General features: G+C 34.2%; 3 protein-coding genes across 4 annotated transcripts; all 3 read right to left on the bottom strand.

Moving 5' to 3' along the window:
- Positions 1-2,878: 2,878 nt before the first annotated feature.
- LOC140973627 (mitochondrial import receptor subunit TOM6 homolog) lies at positions 2,879-4,575 on the bottom strand. Of its 2 annotated transcripts, none has more exons than XM_073436584.1 (2): positions 4,294-4,575; positions 2,879-3,051 (listed from the first exon to the last, which is right to left on the bottom strand). In XM_073436584.1, the coding sequence occupies exon 1, from the start codon at positions 4,466-4,468 to the stop codon at positions 4,304-4,306; it is 165 nt and encodes a 54-aa protein (XP_073292685.1). In that variant the 5' UTR covers positions 4,469-4,575; the 3' UTR covers positions 2,879-3,051; positions 4,294-4,303. The 2 variants fall into 2 exon arrangements, with proteins under 2 accessions (XP_073292685.1, XP_073292686.1); XM_073436585.1 differs by having other exon boundaries at positions 2,879-3,040.
- Positions 4,576-13,842: 9,267 nt separating this feature from the next.
- Positions 13,843-15,114, bottom strand: LOC140972220 (cold-regulated 413 plasma membrane protein 2-like). The gene is made up of 4 exons (XM_073434671.1): positions 14,759-15,114; positions 14,511-14,618; positions 14,348-14,418; positions 13,843-14,256 (listed from the first exon to the last, which is right to left on the bottom strand). The coding sequence occupies exons 1-4, from the start codon at positions 14,941-14,943 to the stop codon at positions 14,003-14,005; spliced, it is 618 nt and encodes a 205-aa protein (XP_073290772.1). The 5' UTR covers positions 14,944-15,114; the 3' UTR covers positions 13,843-14,002.
- Positions 15,115-16,392: 1,278 nt separating this feature from the next.
- Positions 16,393-18,063, bottom strand: LOC140973626 (allene oxide synthase 3-like). Its single transcript, XM_073436583.1, has one exon. It carries the CDS (start codon positions 17,978-17,980, stop codon positions 16,553-16,555), a length of 1,428 nt encoding a protein of 475 aa, XP_073292684.1. The 5' UTR covers positions 17,981-18,063; the 3' UTR covers positions 16,393-16,552.
- Positions 18,064-20,077: the final 2,014 nt, after the last annotated feature.

Below are 20,077 nucleotides of genomic sequence, written 5' to 3'. Positions count from 1 at the left end.
TGTTGGGGAATTACACCCCCGAAGCGATGCCGACCACGATGATAATAGTACCCAAAAAATTGCGGAATAAAATAACCAACAAGAACACAAAGATTTACGTGGTTCACCCAATATAGGCTACGTCCACGGAGCACTGCAACTTTTATAACTGGAAGAAATATTACAACAAGTGTATACACCAATACACTCAATATTTCTCACACTCCCAACCCGAGTATACCGAGAAAATAATTTCTCTAACTCACACAAAGAGAATTCCCGCACTCAAGAAAAAAATACACTCTTTTTTTCTATGCACTCTCTTTTTATCAAAGCTAAAAAGCTTTTGATTTTGGGATACAATAACTGAAGGAATCGAGCTCTATTTATAACTAATTCTCTCCAGCAACTTTTCATATTCTTTCGATGTGGGATTGTGAGAAAGCATCTTTTTATTTAATACGTGGGCCCCACCCTATTTAAATAATCAAACCTAACACATATTTCATTTTCAGTATTGCCATATAGGTTGGTTCTTGAAATACCATATATTTTTGCATGTAGTTTTTTACTTTCCAATTATAGGTATATAGTACATATGACTTCACAGCAGACGTGCATCTCCAATGTGGATAACCGTATAGTTTATCAGTATAGAATGACATGTAAGTTGTTTTATTATGTTAAATAATTTATTAAAATAAACAGTCTTATGTTAGTACATATGTTGGCGTTTGATACTTTCCTATAAGAATTAATTCAATTATCTGTAACATATTTAAGCCGGATAATGGAAAGGTGTCGAGATACATTACTTCGAGATTCGCATTACAGACCTGTCTTAGTGGTCATTCGTCGACGAGCGATCACGGCGTGTGAATGTAAGTTTCATTTTCGAAATTTATTTAAGTAATTAGATGTAATAATTTTTAAAATAATTATAATTCAAATAATTAATATAAATTATATTATTCCTGAAGTTATAAAGACATATATAGCTGAGTCGTTGACCCTGTACGAGGATGAGACCATTCTGGAAGCTCCTAGTACACATGAGGTCAACACAATGTTCAAGTTGGTGACAGGTGGGCCAAAAAAAAGACAGATGTATGGTTGTGTATCCATGACTTCCACGATTTATGTTGAAGAGATGGCTCCACGTCGACGTAAAGGTTCTAATAGCGCTGGGGTTCTATGTCAACTATGAGTCAGAAGGCCCAAAAATTGAGGGAGGATTTAGCAGCAACAAATGCACGATCTGATGTACTAGCGATAGAGTTCCAGGAGTTGAAGAAGGAGAACGAGTTGTTGATAACTTGAATGTATTCTTTGGAAGAACTAATACGTCTACTGGTCGCTGGCATGTCTCAAGGAGCACCTACGCAGCCACCCTTTCAGCCATACGACATAGCCTTCCACCCACGTAGCTCCTCCCACAGCAGCCGCTTTACAGCATGCGGATCACACATCGGCCGGTTCACAGCAGGAACATCACATGGCAGCCGCTTTGTCACCAGACCATCACGTGAGTGTAGATCTTTTCATGGACACGGTTACTCACAACAGTATATCGAGTCATCACATGACTTGGGCCAGGATGATGACGATAAATTTTAAAAAAAATATTGATACATACAATTTTAAATATAAAAAAATATTGATTATTTTTTTAAAAAAATATATTAAATATAACGACTGTTTTTTTATAATCGTCGCTTAATTTAGCGATGGAATAATTAGATGTCGCTAATTTAAATTTTAGCTACGGTTATTATGCCATTTTGGGATCTTCTTGGAAATGAGAAGATCTATGATAGACGTAAAGGGGTTGTGGATACATCCGTACGAACATCTGCCTTCTCTGCTCCCTCATTTTCTACATATGAGGCTAAGGGTTCCGAAAACTCCGGTCCTGCTGAATGAAACTCCTTTCCTAAAGCCCCTCTTTGGCCAACTCACCCAACTGTTTTCTCCCACATAGTCAACAGCGTCCGACTTAGTCACGACCGTAAAATCCATCGCTAACAAATTTACCGACGGTTTTAGCGACGAATTTGACCCTCGCAAACTTTTTTTTTGTAGTGGACGTATCCACCATTAAGACTCAAATCTAAGCAATTCCTAAAACATGTATATCATATCCTAACAAAAACTCTTGCATTTTTTAAATAAATCGTCATTCCCTCTTTCTAAATTTCTGATTAAGATTTTTTTTTTTTGTATTAGCAACCACTTCCATGATATTTACTATATTTTGAGACTTGTGTTCAAAAAATTCAACAAAGATAATCATTCACTCCTAACAGCTTAAGTATAAAACAAAATAGAAACAAAAATTCAAATGATAACGCCATATCGTAAGTTGCATTAGTTGTTGTCATGTATATAATAAATATAAACTATTTTTTTCTTTCATGATCTTACACAAAATAATAATAATAAAAAGGAAAAAACAAATCAAGTAAGCTATGAAATGCGCTCAAGTGAAAACTTTAACGTTCTAATTCCTTTTAATTCTAAGCTAATTTAATTTACATCAATAATTTATAATTTTTTATTGCAAGAGATTATTTTTTGCAAACAATTTACTTGTAATATATATTAGACACAGTACATAGCTGCAGATTCTTGTCTAAACCTGAATTTTGAACCTCCCATTCGAATAAGAAATTTTCAAATATTCAAATGCAACAATTTTCCATACATTTTTTGTGGATTGAAATATACTAAATCGTCACTTCACATTATACTGTACATGTTTCCAAAATTCCAGTAATTTTTCTTTCAGAGAAAATTGCAGCGACTTTTGATTTCAAACACAGCTAATATTCCACTAGCAGGCAAATGGTAATGAGGGATACCATACAGAAACCGCACTAAAATCCTGAAAACTTGAAAATAAAATCGAACAGCAGTTCTATATCTAAAATACCTGAGCTATCTCAAGGCCTTAGGTTTCAAAAGATACTGTAAAAGGGATGATAATTCGAAAAACACAACGAACTACGACTCAAAACTCTTGATCCCTGTTCCAGTGTGCTCATTCACATCAACCATTCAACTGCATGAAGACTAGACAAGATAGTAAAAATCAGCAAACTCGGTGATTATGAGAAATTGGAAACCTAATAAAAAATCTTGGTATGTTTGGTTTCATTAAACAAAGTAGTTCGGTTGCGACAAGAAAAATATTAGAAAACCTACACCAATCTGGAAATAGGATAAATGGGTCCGGTTCAGTGCCTAATAAATTCCCATTTTGCAATAATATCTAATATATATTTTTTGTTTTTTATAAGAGAACGGAAAAAAATCAAGAATCCAAACACAAGGGACAGCAAATAAATACTTTTCCACTAAATTGCGTTTATACATTCTTTTCCCGTGTATCCTCTCACTTTCCAACACTTTCCATGTAACCAACAGGACCTTTAAAATGACTTGAGTCAATACTTACTCTAGCAGTCAAGAAATGGAACGTCATTACTTGTTAAGATTTTAGCGTCACACACGGGTGAGGAAACTGATCCGTTTTATAACGTATTGACAATATTTTGTAGGTTATAACCTCAATACACAGCACACTGTAAAAGTATGGCTTGCACTCAGGGGAAGACATGATATTCATGAGGAGAGTGAGGCGAAACTCGATTCTTCAGAAAAATTATGCATAACATTATAATTTTTTTAGATGAGGGATCGATACAGTGCTTTAATGGGTCTTCAGGGTAATGACTCTATGATAAAGAGGTAAATCAATAACTGGAACCTATGCTAGTCCTAGATTCTTTATGCTTCAACTCTTCTCGCATTACATTAACCAAAGTTTAGTACCATCACCATCAAAATAGAAGCTAATATGCAAATGAGTTGATTGTATACACTAGTTTTAGCCACGCTTGAGTAATCTGCAAAATTTAGGTGCAAATAATAGATAACTTCCGGTCTCTGTAAACTATCAAATTTTCTCAATTAAAGTTCTTCATCCTACCACCTCTGAAAGTAATCAAACTATACACACTGTAACTGTTCAAAGTGTCACTAGATCATTTTACTTTATAACACACACGTCTCGTTATTGCCCTTTTAACTTTCAATTAAATCCAAACAAATTTAAAGCCAACGGTTTGAAGATGGATAGAGTTAAATAATCAATAAACAAAGACAATCTAGGAGCCAAAACATAGCTCTTTCTATCTTACTGCACTAGATTAGATATTAAATTCGGATCTCAGAAAATTAGAATAAAATTCTTCAGGAATCAATGAAGGCGTAATGTTGCAAAAAAAAAATCGATCTTGATAATTTAGGTACCTCGGAAAAGCTAGAGTTCGAGCATGAGTTCTTCCTTCTGATCGGAGAAGTAATGGAGAATATAAGGAGTGACGCGAATGACGGTAACCCAAACCCCAAACATCGCGACGTGGCTCTTCAGCTGCTTCATCGCCGCCGCTTTGTCCGGTTTTCGGATAAACATTCCCGGAAACATTTTCGCTGCTCCGATCGATATGTGTGGCTTGTGTTGAAGAGACGACTGATGTAAAACCCTAAGCCCTCGTTTCTATTTGTAGCTTGCAGTTTTGTACTAGTTTTGGGTGCCGGGTTTTTGTGTGTGTGCTGGATTAGTTCATACATGCCCATTACTAAATATTGGGCCTCGGCCCACGTTTTGGTTGTGGGTTCCAAAAAGGGATTCCATTTCTATTGGTAAAACTACGTTTAATTTTTAGTACTATAATTTGTATTTATTTTTTATTTTTGATTATGTTACGACGAATTTTTATTTATTCTTGTAACTTGTTTTTTTCTTCCATTTTTTGTATTTTAAACTGGAAGACATGATGAACTCGGGTTAAAAATACCAAAATGAAAAAATATGCAAGTTATAAGATTAAAAATGCAAACTCGCTGTTAACATGGTTAAAAAAAATAAAAAAATACAAATGATAAGAACAAAAATATAAATTTTCCATTTTCTATTGAATATACATTACTTCCAGTAACTTTTTTTTGACATATAGTCATACATTGGGCTTAGTTTTTATATTCAGTTGGCGAAGTGATTTGTTATAACTTACAGATATCATAACAAATTTGAGATTTTGATATCGAATTGAGTATAAACCAATCAAAATTAGATTTTCTCTTATTAATTTTTTTAAATTTACAATTTCGAACTCCAAATCCATAAGGTCTGTGCTCTGTGCTCTCCCATCGATAATCAAAACGAAATCATGATGGTGTTACTCTTCCAATGCAGGAACAGTTGGCTATTCCAATCAATAACAATATTTTCATAATTTAGACCAATGATTTAATTTATCTACCTTAAAATAATGGTACAATCCATCGGATCAATTCTACCTGACATTTGGATCAAAAAACTGTTATACTATATAAAAGAATAATATAATATAATAAATAATATATTTTAAATTATAAAAATCTTAAATTTGTATATAAGTAAAAAAAAAACATTTATCAAAATTTAAAATATAAACAACAACATAAATATAATCAAAATATCAAATATAACATACATGTATTAAACAAAAAATTACAAATAAAATAAGCTTCATAGTACTAAAATAATATTTTTAACAAATTTCAAAATCCAAATAATATATTGTTGGATGCAATAATTGTCCTTACTTAGTAGAGCGATCGAACCGTGGTACTTGAGCTGCTATGCGATTTAAAGATTTTAGTTGCACAGTTATCACCAGCTATAGCTTTTGGTATAGCGACAAGCGCTCGGTCCTACAATTGATATCAGAGTTAAGGTCACTGGTTCGATTCCCATTGATTGCAAGGAATGCAATTATTGGGAGGAGATTGTTGGGTGCAATAATTGTCCTTGCTTAGTAGAGCGATCGAACCATGGTGCTTGAGCTGTTATGCGGTTTAAATATTTTAGTTGCATCATTACCACCAGCTATAGCTTTTGATAAAGCGGCAAGCGCTCGGTCACACACACACACACACACACACACACACACACACACACACATATATATATATATAATCAAAAATAAATTTAAAATTTTAAATATATGAAACAATTAAATTAAAACTTTAGCTCACAGGCATGTTCTATCTCACTTGATTTTTTGTACATAATTTACATTGACAAAACATGAAATTTTCACAAAATATTTTTGTAATAAGAATGTTTATTAAATTTCTTGGACTACAATATGTTAATTTATCTGATATAAGTTGTGATATCTCCAAACTCAAAGGGGATAATTATAAAGTCTGGAAAAAAATAGTTATCCTTCAATTAAGGTGAATGGATATTGATTATACCAAAAGAAAAAACGAACAACATGCCATAGATGAAGTTTGCAAACCTGATGAGGTTGATCTTTATGAAAGTGGGAGCGATATGATCACCTCCAAATTATGTTCATAACGACTAAGATCTCTGTTGGTAACCGTGGTTCGATTGAGGGCATGAAAAATTCAATGGCATACTTAAATAAATTGATAAACAATTTGCAACTTTAGACAAGGCCCTTGCTAGCACTCTAATAATGAAGTTCTCTTCATTAAGGTTCACAAATGTGAAAGGTGTGCGACAGAACTTCATTAAGATGAGGGACACATTGGTTCAATTGAAAAAACTTATAGGAGTGAAAATGTCTAACAACTTTCTTGTGCACTTCATTTTATGCAATCTTCCGCAACAATATCGAACCTTCAAAATTTTTTACAACACACATAAAGATAAATGGTCAATCAATGAATTGATGACAATGTGTGTTCAAGAGGAAGGAAGGATGTTGATGGAGAAAAATGAAAATGTTTTTCTGGCCGCATAAGGAAAGTCTAAGAAGCAAGTCAAAGTCAATGGAAAAGGGAAATGAAAATTTTCACCTCGACCTGACATCAAAAAAGAATCCAAGTTTTTCTTTTGTAAAAAGACTGGAGAGACACAAGTATAATGATTGCACCAAAATTAAAGATTGGCTTGAGAAGAAATGTATTTCTATTTCATTTGTTTGTTATGAATCTCATATGGTTAAATATATTTATAATAAAAGGTAGATTGGCTCTGGTTTTACAATTCATGTCACAAATACCTTGTAAGGTATGCAAAACCTAAGGAAGCCAGTGGGAAATGACCATATCATCTATTCGGGAAACAAAATGCATTCACATATGGATGATATAGAGACTTGCAAGTTAGTTTTGGATCGTGATTTTGGAGAAAACATTTTATGTTCCAAGTTTTTCGAGAAATTTAATTTCAATTTCAAGTATTGTACCGTTAGGATACTCATTTTATTTTTTGAATAATTCTATAAATTTATTTTATAAATCAAATATTGTTGAGAATGATACAATGATTGATGGTCTTTTTTCAATTTCTTTGCAAAATGATACCAAAACCACTATGCATGTTCATGCATATATTAAAATATGCGTTATAATTGAGGATTCATCTATATTGTGACACCAAATATTGGAACACATCTCCATAGAGATGACTAAGATATTAGTAAATGATGAAGTACGTAGTACTTTAGATTTTACTAATTTTAAGAATTGTGTGGACTGCATTAAGGAAAGAAGACCAACAAATCCAAAAGGAGTGCCAAGAGGAGTATCAATGTAATGACCCGAATCCTTATTTTGAATGAAGTATTAATTAAGAGATGACTAAAAAGTTGTTAATTAAGCCTTATTAAGGAATAGATAATTCGGGATCAACTTATTATGATCCACCGAATTTAAAATGGACGTTCCAATCCACTTTAGATTACATTATCTCGAGAAATCCAACTAGACGAATGAGATTCTGATATGTGGCAGATAATATTCATTCAGATTTTCTGAACTAGTCTAGATGCAGCCTATAAATGGAAGCTGATTTCATTTGTTTCCTACAATGCTTCCTTCAGAGAGAGTTCTAGCCATATACCTTATGTTTTCTAGCCATTTTCTAGGGCAATTTGGTGTCGGGATGTTTCAGAACTAGTGTCGAATCGAGGAGAGGTCGGTGAACTGGGACGCGGATTGAGTCGTCATCAGCGGGCTGACGACAGACGCATGTATAATCCTAAAACCTTAAATAGTGATTTAAGGATCATTAGGAAGAACTCCGAAGCATGTCTGATAATTCAGATCTGACTTGATAATGATTTCATTTTGTTGGTGTTGTCTAGGTTCAGACGAGTAAGTTTTCTATAAGATTGTTTTAGTGAGGTACGTGATGTACTGACTGAGATATCCAAGCGTAATATACACACTTATATGCTGCATATTTATCTGTTGTATGATACATGTTTTTACTGCTTTGGCATATTATGCATGTCATATCATGTTAAGCCTGATATCTTTTGAGATATACCTCGTTTGTTGAGGACGCTCAGCCCTATTCTGTATCGTGGACGGTGGGCTATCAAGAGATACAGTGTCCGACGGGACCCGCGGGCTCTGATGACCTAGACATTGTAGGTCCACGTCTTGATGATGAGTGTAAGAGCCAAAACATGCCTAGGGAAGATCAAAGACTACACACTCAGGTGCCTCTAGACTGAGCATGAGATTCTTGACTTGATTCTTGATATCCTAGCATATTGCATTTCACATGCATCATATCAATTTGTATACTCGTACATTCTCGTATTGGGCGATTATCGCTCACATCCTTGTTTTTCATATTGGGAACCCCATTCCACGGGGCAGGTCTTAGATTGGACGGTTCGGACGGCCAGGGCAGTTCTAGAACAGTTGGCTTTTCGGTGGTGATCCAGTGGAGGTTTTATTTAGTTTATCGTATTCTCGTGCATTATTATGTTTTTGATATGGTTGTATTATTGTCTAAGACTTAGATTATTGTTCTGTATTCGTTTAGGTTATAAGATGATTAAGTTATTTGGTTTTCACTGTTTAATTGTTGTTATTAAATTTTAATTTTGCATGCTTATTAGTCTGTTTAGTAGTTGCTTGGGTAAGGGAGATACAACCAAATTGTTAGAGATCATACATACAGATATATTTTGTCCGAACATGGACATGCAAAGTCCATAATTTTTCATCAATTTCATTTATGATTACTGACGATACATGTATATCTACTTACTTCATAACAAGCACGAAGCGTTTGATACATTTAAAGTTTTTAAGGCTGAAGTAGAAAAACAATGTGATAAACAAATTAAGATCGCGAGGTCTAATAGAGGTGATGAATATTATGGTAGACACACTGAAAATGGACAAGCTCTTGAGCCATTTGCGAATTTTCTTCAAGAAAATGAGATTGTTGCCTAATATAACATGTCTGGTTCTCCGGAACAAAATGATATGGTTGAAAGTAGAAAACAAAATTTAATGGACATTATTAAGAGTATGAGAAATAACTTCGAACTTCCTGAGACCTTGTGGATTGAAGCTCTTAAAACAGCAGTGTATATTTTAAACTGAGTTTCAACCAAAGTTGTTCCAAAGGCGCCATTTGAATTATGGAAAGGTTGGAAACCGAGTTTGCAACATATACGCATTTGGAGATGTCGTCTGAAGTAGCAGTTTATAACCCACAAGAGAAAAAACTGGACCCAAGAACGATAAATGGATATTCATTGGGTATGCAGAAAAATCCAAGATGCACAGATTCTATTGTCTATATTATAACACTAGAACTTTTGAATCAATAAATGCGAAATTTATTGAGGATGACTTGATTAATGAGAGTGATAATCTATAAGATGTAATTCTTGAAGAATATCACATTAATGATCAACCCTCTAGTTCAAGTGATCCATTGGTCGTCTTTCGCACCTCTCAAACCCCAACAGGTGATAAACAACCAATTGATCAAGATCCACAATATGCTAATGAAAATCTAGTCGATCAAACTTTTAACAAAGAACAAGGAACAAATGTTTACCAAACAATTGTTCAAGAATCTTCCCAATATAACAACCTAAGAAGATATGCTAGAATAAGAAAACAACGATACCTAGAAGCCGGAAATGACCCTGAAACTTTTTCACAATCCATAAGTTGTAGTGAATCGAAAATTATGGTATCATGTAATGAAGGAATAAATTAATTCGATGTCATCAAATCGATTCTGAGATCTTGTTCAGTTGCCTAATGTTGCGAAGACCATTAGATATAAGTAGGTATTCAAAACAAAAAGAATCATTGGACAACATCGGAAGATATAAAGTAAGACTCGTTGTTAAGAGATTAATTCAAAGGGAAGGAATCAACTATAAGGAGACATTTTCTCCTGTTTTTAATAAAGCTTCTCTTTTAATAATTATGGCATTAGTTGCACATTTTGACCTCGAGTTATAACAAACGAAGATGAAAACATCATTTATCAACGGTGATCTAGAGGAAGAGATTTATACGAAATATCAAAATGATTTTCCTCTAGTGATTTTAAGCAATTGGTGCAAGCATAAGAAATCTATATATGAATTGAAACAAACCTCCCATCAGTGATATCTAAAATTTCATGATGTTATATTTCATTTGATTTTGTAGATAATATCATGGATCAATGTATATACCAGAAGGTCGATGAGAGTAATATTTGTTTCCTTATCCTATATGTGGATGTCATATTGCTTGCAACCAGTGATTCTATATGAGGTTAAACAATTCTTATCTAAAAATTTGATATGAAGGATATGCGTGATGCATCTTATGTCATTGACATTAAAGTACATAAAGATAGATTTCGAGGGATCTTAAGAATGTCTGAAGAGACCTATATCAACAAAGTTTAGATAGATTGTGGATGAAGGATGTTAACAAAGTGTGGCTCCTTTTGTGAAGGACGACATATTTAATTTGGATCAATGTGCAAAGAATGACTTTGAAAAAGAATAAATGAAGAACTTTCTTTATGCTTATGTTGCTGGAAGCTTGATCTATGCTTAGGTTTGCATTAGACCTAACATTGCATATATAGTTGGAATGTTAGGGATATATGAGATTAATTAATGTATAGACCACTGGAAACCGCAAATAAAGTGATGAGTTACCTTCAAAGGACCAAAGACTACATGTTTATGTTCAGACTAACTGAGAATTTGGAAGTGATTGGCTACTATGTTTCAAACAACGCTGACTGCATTGATTCAAGAAAATCCACTCTAGGTTATATTTTTTTTGCTAGCTATTGGAGTTGTATCTTGGAGAAGCGCAAAACTTCCACTATGGAGGTTGATTTCGTATCTTATTTTGAGGCTACCTCACATGGTGTTTGGTTGAAGATATTCATTTCGAGGCTTAGAATCATTGATTCTATTTCTAGGTCATCGACGATATTCTGTGACAATTCAGCTGTTGTTTTTATGGCTAAGAATAACAAAAGTGGAAGTCAAAACAAGCACATCGACATTAAGATTTAGCCATAAGAGAACATGTTAAAGATAAGACAGTGATTATCGAACACATTAACATTAAATTGATGATTGTTGATCCTTTGACTAAATGGATGTCACCACATAAATTTAAGGATCATGTTTAAAGTATGAGACTTGGTTTCTGTATGTAATTTTTGTTATAAGAACAAATTCAGTTTTCTAATGAAACTTTGTTATGATATTTTATCATATTTTTATTCAATTACACATTTATTGATTTGAGAAATGTTAATAAAGTTGGATCTGGATAAATGAAATGATTATTCTTTAAGTTATTTCAGTTCGAGAAACATGATACATTGTGATACATGGAAGACAATACTCACGTTTAGGGGACTTATCACCATAATTCATGTATTTTGTTTACTCATTTAGTAATGATAAGATGCATATGAGACAAGTGAGAGAATATTGAAAGGGTTTATTAATAATATCAAATATCATCCTATTAAATGATCCATATGATGATAATTAAAAGATTTAATTATGCACAAACTTTATATTATATACTTGTCATAGATTTGTAAATATTTATATGAGCAAAATTATATATTTATTATTTTATCGTGATAAGGTATCATATTTTGAAATTCAAAATATCTCATCATAATAAGACACAATTTGACTTTAAACTTACTCAATGATACAATTTTTCTATAAATAGTGATGTTTGAGGTCCCTAATTATACACACCAAAAGTTACACAACACCATTAATTGTGAGGTTTGGAATTCTTAGAAAAATTTCAAACAAGTTGAAGAAATTAAAAGAAGTGTTCAAAACGTTCTTCATATTCAATGACTGAAAATAATATTTCATCTAATTTTCCTTATTAAATGTCATTTTATTAAATTTAAACATGAAAAAATATAGTGGACGGTTGGCTATCAATGACGACTTCTGAAGATTTCAGATGGGGGAGCGTTAAATGGAGAGGGGCACGTTTAAAGATTTTTCGGGTGGTGTATAGAGATTTCAATGGGACGGGTATGGCTAGATCCAAGACCTGCTCTATGAAGAAAACTTTGACCCATTATCCGTCCAATCCAAAACTCGTGAGACCCATGAGACCTGAATTTTTTTTAAATGAAAACATTAATTTTCTTCTTACATGACTGAATTATAAAATAAACAAGCTTTTAAATACAACATAATAGAAAATTAATTCATGTCTTCGACCACACTTAATAATAACAAACAAAGTATCTTCATGACATAACGAATTACATAAAAAAAAGTTATTAGCTCTCCAAAAAAAATATTGACATCCCATAGACATTAATAAAACTAAAACCCTAGAGTATTTATATGTACATATTTGAGACGGGTATGAAGCGGGTATTATAGGACTCATGACATACCTCATATCCAGACGGGTCTGAAAATTGGACCTGAGACCCGTCCCATGACCCATTTGGTATGTCCTGACCCGTCCCGTCAATTATAGGTCTGGGTAAAACCCGGATACATTGACATCTCTAGTGGTGTCGTCGTGTGTGAAATGTAATTTATACAAATCTTTTTTGAACGGTGGATACAAGACTATAATTGATGCTAAGAGGCAAAGAGCTTTGGGCTTTGGTGACCTTGTTGCTGGTCGTTGACGAAAGTTGGTAATCACATTGTTACGTTTATATCATCATAAATTTTAGATGAATTATAAACTATGGAAAATAATATGTTGCTTTTAATCAAATTAAAATCTCACAAGAACTTTTGTGAGACGGTCTCACGAGTTAATTTTGTGAAATAGATCTTTTATTAAATCATCCATGAAAAAATATTATTTTTATACAAAAAATATTACTTATTATGATAAATACAGACAAATTTGAAATGTAGATCCGTGAGACCGTCTCATGAAAATCTACTATTAAAATGTAACCTTTTCATTTGGTAATTATTAAGCAAGAATGAGTTTCTTACAAACCAATAGGCTGAGCTCATACCTTATAACTTATTTATGATAAATTTGGCACATATAAGATTGAGTTCTACTATGGTTTCTATTTATTTTCATTTGTCAAGCATGTTTTTTCTCCTGCCTGACAAAATTGGGCTCGAGTTAAATTTGGTTTGGGACCAAATTAGGAAGACTTGACATATTGAAATGGATTCATACTTTTTTTGGTCGAAAATATAGAAATGATACAATTTTATTATGGAAATTATTAACTTATCAAAACATTAATTCTTATTATATAATAATTCTTAAATGATATATATTTTTATCGTAAATAGCTTAATAAGGTACTATAAAATAATTTTAAAGATAAGTAATTTAATAACGTACACCTAAATACATAAAGATGGTCTCACTTCTCCCAGTATAATCTGTCCAAAGGCTGAAGCGACTTCAAGAAAAGTTCGTCGGAGAGCAAAGATGGAACCAAACCCGAAATTAAATCAAATGGTTGGTTTGACATTTGCTCATTCCTAGTGGAAACTGGGACTCGACCATGCATGTTAAAGGTAAAACACAAGAAAATTAGAATCTCAATAAGGTCGATCGGTCAGATACAAACAGCAGAGAACATGCTGACATTTATTCACCCACATTCGCAAAGGGATTGTCAAACAAAAACAAATGGATCGACAATAGTTTTTCTTCAATTTGGTCGCTGATATTTCATCTAGAGAAACCAAAGAACAAGGGCCCAAACAGGATACACGAAGAGTAGGAGTATCCCGATAGAGTTTGAGATGCCATTGCTCCTTGTGAAGGAATTCCTGAACCCACCGGATGCTTGAATGTGTTCCTGCAGCAAGTAACATCCGATGACGAGGCAGATAACCAGTCCAACCCAGTGTCCCCTGATATCATCAGCAAATAAGCTCGGAGCCACCACGATGATAAGGATCAATGCTGCCGGCAGTTCCAGCCAATCTGCATTCACAAATTGTGTGAGACAGAGGCACATAAAAAAAACAAGTATGAATCATTGGTACTGGTCTAGCACGTATTATGGGTTAGGAACCTGGAAAACGTCTAGGAAAGAACAGGCGTAGGATGACAGCAATAAAAGCAATCCATTTTCCAACTTCACCCCTGTATTTTTTTTTTTATCCATATGCATGTCATTTGGAAAAGCAAGTTATTGGTAAAAATGTGTTTCTTGTGAAAGGGTTGATTTTAATTACCTTAGCAAGTGGAACAACCAATTCGGAAGACTGAAGAAAATGTAAGGGATTAGAAGGGATGTAAGGATGTTGGTCTTCCAGTTTGTTCGATCCAAGATCAACAAGTAACTGCAGATACAAAAACATTCTCAAATACGAATCCGAAGCAAGATCAACCACGTGGCGAATCAATCCGTCGTTAGATTTTCACAAGCACATCCATTTGCCCATATTAATAATCTGAGCAACAAATAGAGTAAAAAACTTACACGGCAGCACAGAAAGCAACCCATTTGAGGAACGACGTCCCGAACCCAAGGCCACCACCCAGAAACGCGTGATTCGCCAGCTGCTGCAAAGAATTCCCGAGCTCCCTCAGGTCAGAGCTGATCAGCGCATTCTCCGCCTCGTAATCGGTCTTCATTGCCATGTAACTCATCTTCCCACCCACCATTTTTAGTGTGAACTCCAAAGTATAGTTTATTGCTTCTATATAACAACAATCAGTCAACGTGGATAAACTATACTTTGTGTGGATTTTTGGGAAAAGATAATGCTACCCGAGGGAAAGATGGGATTTCGTGCAATACGACGCCGTCTCGGGGTTCGTGGCAGAGTCAACGTGTGGAAAACGACAAGGTCTTCGAGGAGCTTCGCCACGTGGCCAGCAATAATTTGGGGACAGCTCTTATGTACTGTGCAGTAGCTCGTTGATACGTGTACTGTAGCAGTATCTGTACAGGAAAGCATCCAATGGAAAAAATCGGATAAATAGTTCAATTTCAATTTCCGTCCAAAATGTGGTTTTATTTTTATTTTTTTTAGTCGTTGATAACCTCCGCGGGGTGACTAATCCATTGAAAGACATTATTTGAGTTGGATTTTTTTTTGAGCTGGAAGCCGGGCTGAGGTAAAAGATCGAGCTAGAGGTGGGCCTGGACCAAGGTAAAGGCTGAGGTGCCTGAGCTCGAGTTAGCCCAAACCGAACTCGGGGCCCGACCTAGAGCTGAAGTGTTTGACCTTGCTCATGGAGTATAGTGTATTATTATTGGTGTGGGATCATGTTAGTGAGGACTGAGGAAGATGAGTTGAACTCCATCAACGTGAGAAACGATTAGAATGATGAATATAAGTTGACTTACCTAATTTCCGGATGATTCCCTGAAAAAGGTTCAGGTAATCTTTGAACTCAGACTCGAAGGGAGGATCAAAGTAGGACCAATCCAAAGTTGGTCCAGGAAACCAGGCGGAAGCCAACTCGGGTAAAGAAAAAGTAACCTATTTAAATAACCCAGGCATGCAGCAACCCGAAAAGCATATGAGACCGCTGTGAACTCACACAAGCCCGAGCTCATATTCTTAGCTGGACAAGACATGGTTGAATAAAACTGCCCGGATGGAAAAGGTGTCTGGCCAGGTAGGGACCTTTGGCATTCTGGACACTTACAACACTTTGGAGATTTCCCTGACCAGAAAAGGTAGGGTATCCTAGAAATAAATATAAATTTGACTCTCTCAGCTGGACTGTCGGGCTGACCATGCCATTATCCAACAATTGGGGATGGATGCGTTAGCTATCTCCATGATTGTGAAGCTTATGCGGAAGAAGTTGCAATTGCTAGAAGTCCCGGTTGTGGTGCAGACCGAAGAAACTATTGAGGAGGTGATTTCTCTCATAGGAGAAGTTATTGGAGACCAGCCGGTTGGAGCCTAAGTCTAATTTTGAAGAGACTCCGGCTGAGGACTTACTAAAAAAAAAAAAAAAAAAAAAAAAAACAAGTGTATGTTTGAAAAGGTTGACAAAAATAGTTTTGAAATTCAAATAAATGATAAGAACATTGCAAGCACCTTAGAAAATATTTTTTCAAGTTTTGATTAATTCAAGATATTATCATTACATAAATGATGTCGGAAAATTGCTGACTGGAAAGACAGAATTGTTTTGGTCGGACAAAAGCAGAATATATTATATCTCCAGCTTCTTATTTTCTTCCACATCGTACAAACAAGCAAGCACTCAAATAAAACATGGCAAACAAATTTAAACTTATATATATGACAGATTAAGCGGCTTTTGTCAAGGATTTGAAGGTGACAGATGACCCTAGAAGGAGCTTCCCGACTTCGATCTTAAACGTATCATATCTTAGGAAAAACTCAACAAGCATCAATCTTGAGAACAACACCACCATGTCCTTACCCGGGCATTGCTTGTCGCTAGACGTTGGGTCATCGGTTTCTCTCCCGTTCGACCAATAAACGTACTTGATCAACTTCTCCCCGTCTCCGACGAACCTATCAGCTACGAACTCTTCAGGGTTCACGAATATCTTGGGGTCCTTGGTCGCAATGGGTTGATACCCGAAAATAATTTCACCTTTTTTTACGATATACGATGCGTCGTGACTCGTGATCGTTATGTCCTCTTTAGCCTTACCATATTGAGATGTGACAGGAGGCTCGATCCTCAAAGCCTCCCATACCACCGATTTCGCCAAGCTCATCTTGTTTATCCCCGCTAAGGTTATCCCACCTTCATCCTTTACGACGCCCCGGATCTCATCAGCAAGCCGCTTGTGTAAATCCGATCCACCGGTCCCGACGTATTTTAGCAACGCTGGGAACAAAATCTTGGTGCCACCATATGCATTGAACCCTGTGAGAAAAAGTAAGTTATGAGAAGCCTCCTCCCTGCTGATCCCGTCTTTCTCCGCCTCATCGAGTAACTCCTTGGCCGCCTTATTGAAGGCCTGTCGAACTTTTTCGTACCCCGATTTCACAAGGAAAGAAGGCAAAGGGAATGTGTGGAGCAGGAAATCCTCCATGAACTTTGGCAAAAATTTCAAGTTTAATGGCACCAAAGGTGCAAGCTGGAAAAACAGCCACTTATCAAGATTTGTGTTACCATCTCCCGAAACACTAGTATCGTACGAGCTCGTATTCGCAAACAAGCGGAACAAGAGATCGAATGACATCTTATCACTAATGGTATTGAAATTTGCTTGCCCTTTATCAGATAGCTCGGTCTCGAGGTCAGTGAAAAGCCTCGAAACCGAGCTCCGGAATGTGGGTATAATTTGCTTGTGCAACCTCCCCAGTAATGATAAAAAGAATCCCTTGAGGATTTCGTGTTTGCTTTCCGAAGGATCGAGGTATGAACAAACACGATATCCACCATTGAAATGAGTGGATGGCATGTAAGTGCCCGTAAAAATGTTTCTCTTTTCGACTTTCGACGTGTCGAAAAGGATAGGGAAGCTAACTGCATCAAGAATAACGATGACTTTAGAATCATGGGCATTGAAAGGGCCTGGAGGGCTGTTCATCCTAAACACCGTGGAGTTGTATTTCTTCATCCGGGCCCTGAAGAACTCATCCGTGCCCTCTTTGTAGTAGTAGTCTAGACGGTCCTTAATCGGCCCGAAGAAGGGTAAGCCATAGCTTCCTGGTATTTCTTTCAATGGGAGCTTTGAAGGATTCTCAGAAGACATATTTCTTCGGGCTTTGACAAAATTTTGGGCTTCAATTGGGATAATTGATCAAGTGTTTATGAAAGATCTGCTGAATTTGTGAATGTATANTATCAATTTTTTTTACAATTATTAAAGTATAATTTTGGTTTCAAATAATAGCACAGCATTTGACAATAATTTTATACAATATGATGTGCTCCATAAATTATTTTGTGTTTGACGATATACAGCTAGAAATTATTTTTTCTAAAATATAATGACCATTAAAATCCAAAAATATCCAATCAATTTTTATTTGGTAGTGTTGGAACTATTTAATAATACATATAAAAAAATCTCATGAGATCGTTTATAAATCAATTTTGTGAGACATATGTTATATCCGACTCATGAAAAAATATTATTTTATACTTTAGTTACGGAACAGATCGATCATCTCATCGAAATAAATAGAATACTATAACTTAAATTATAATGGTGACAAAAACGTGGCTAAAATTTTTGGACGGAATGAATAATTTTGAAGATGCATGGTTGTCACTTTTTTAAAAAAGAAAAAATATCTTTTCGAGTTTCATAATGTTTTTTAATTAGTTTTTGAATTTGATATAGTTGACACATAACCGAATAATATTTAACATATATATTATAGAATCGAATATGAACAATATTAAAATTTCACGATTGGCTATACCACAATTTAATTATTTTTTATCCATTATCCTCATCTTTAGTAGAAAAATGGAGATTTTGTTCTTAATTAGAAATTATTTATATTATTTATAACACACAATATAGTAAACACCTAAAAGAATTTATATAATTAATCAACATTCATAAATTATTTACTTAATCTCAAAAAGAATACATAATTATGAGAAATTATTGATTAATATGTTTATTTTCAAGTAAAGAACTATAATGATATGTGATATAAACATATAGTTTTGATTTTTTGGATTCAAATACATAACTTAGAATATTTATTTATAAATAAACTCAATTGTTTAATATTAAAATTATTTTTCTTTAAAATTATTTTTCTAAAAGCATCTTGAAAATTAAATATTTAATTGTTCACAAATGTAGATGGCTTGTTACGAAAAATAATAGATTGGAGATTTATTATAATAATCTAAGTTTTTGGATATAATTTTTTTTTTTTTGGTTGCCCTAAGTATATCTGACAATTGAGTGCTGACAGCCTGACATAGTGTCAGAATTTGAAAACGATTTTCTTTGTTGCATTCTTTAAATTATACATTCAATGGCGTAATAAATGATGCTAACATTCACATGTTTATTTAGTTTTTATCTAAATTATTTATCAATTTTAAATCATTATCAGTTATTATTAAATTTTTCGTACAAACTTTTACTCAAAATTATCACGTGCATTTATAATTAGAGAAAAAGACATAAATTTAATATTTTATGAAATTAAAAAATAATAATAATATCCGATTCTATCCGAGCTCTTGGAATTGGAATAAGTTCGACAGCGGATCACGCAATCTTGGTAATCTTCTCTATCTAATGAACTGAGAGTCTGCTTTAAAATCGTCCGCCCTGCATCCACTCCCGAGTATATGCTTCAACAAGAATCACACAATAGTATATTAGAAACCTCTGGTAAAATGTCTATCTTGTTGTGAAAAAGTAAAAATTTACGGTAAAAAGTAAAAATCTCAAACTCTCAAAATTATCACACTACACACTTTATAATATTTTTCTCTCAACTTAATTGTGATTTTCTTCACAAATGAGAGATCTATTTATAGAAATTTTTTACAAATAATCCAAAAATAAAATACATCATTACCTACATCATCACACACTAATTTTCAATATTCAACACCTAATTTTCAACATTCAACATTCACATTTTCAACACAAATATTTTTCACATTTTTAAATAATTTTTCAACACTCCCCCTTGTGATGATGATCATAATGATTGTCTTCATTACGTGTTTTTATACTGCCTCGTTAAAAACCTTACTAGGAAAAACTCATTGGGATAAAAACCATAGTAAGGGAAAAAGAGTGCAGTCACGTAAACTCCCCCTCATGTTGACACGAACAATTCTTCACAGATTTCGTAGATTGCGCATC

This window comes from Primulina huaijiensis, chromosome 3 (assembly GCF_012295235.1).
Source record: "Primulina huaijiensis isolate GDHJ02 chromosome 3, ASM1229523v2, whole genome shotgun sequence".
Lineage (NCBI taxonomy): Eukaryota > Viridiplantae > Streptophyta > Magnoliopsida > Lamiales > Gesneriaceae > Primulina > Primulina huaijiensis.
Note: the sequence above shows the minus strand (reverse complement) of the source record. Positions and strands in the feature narration are given on the sequence as shown.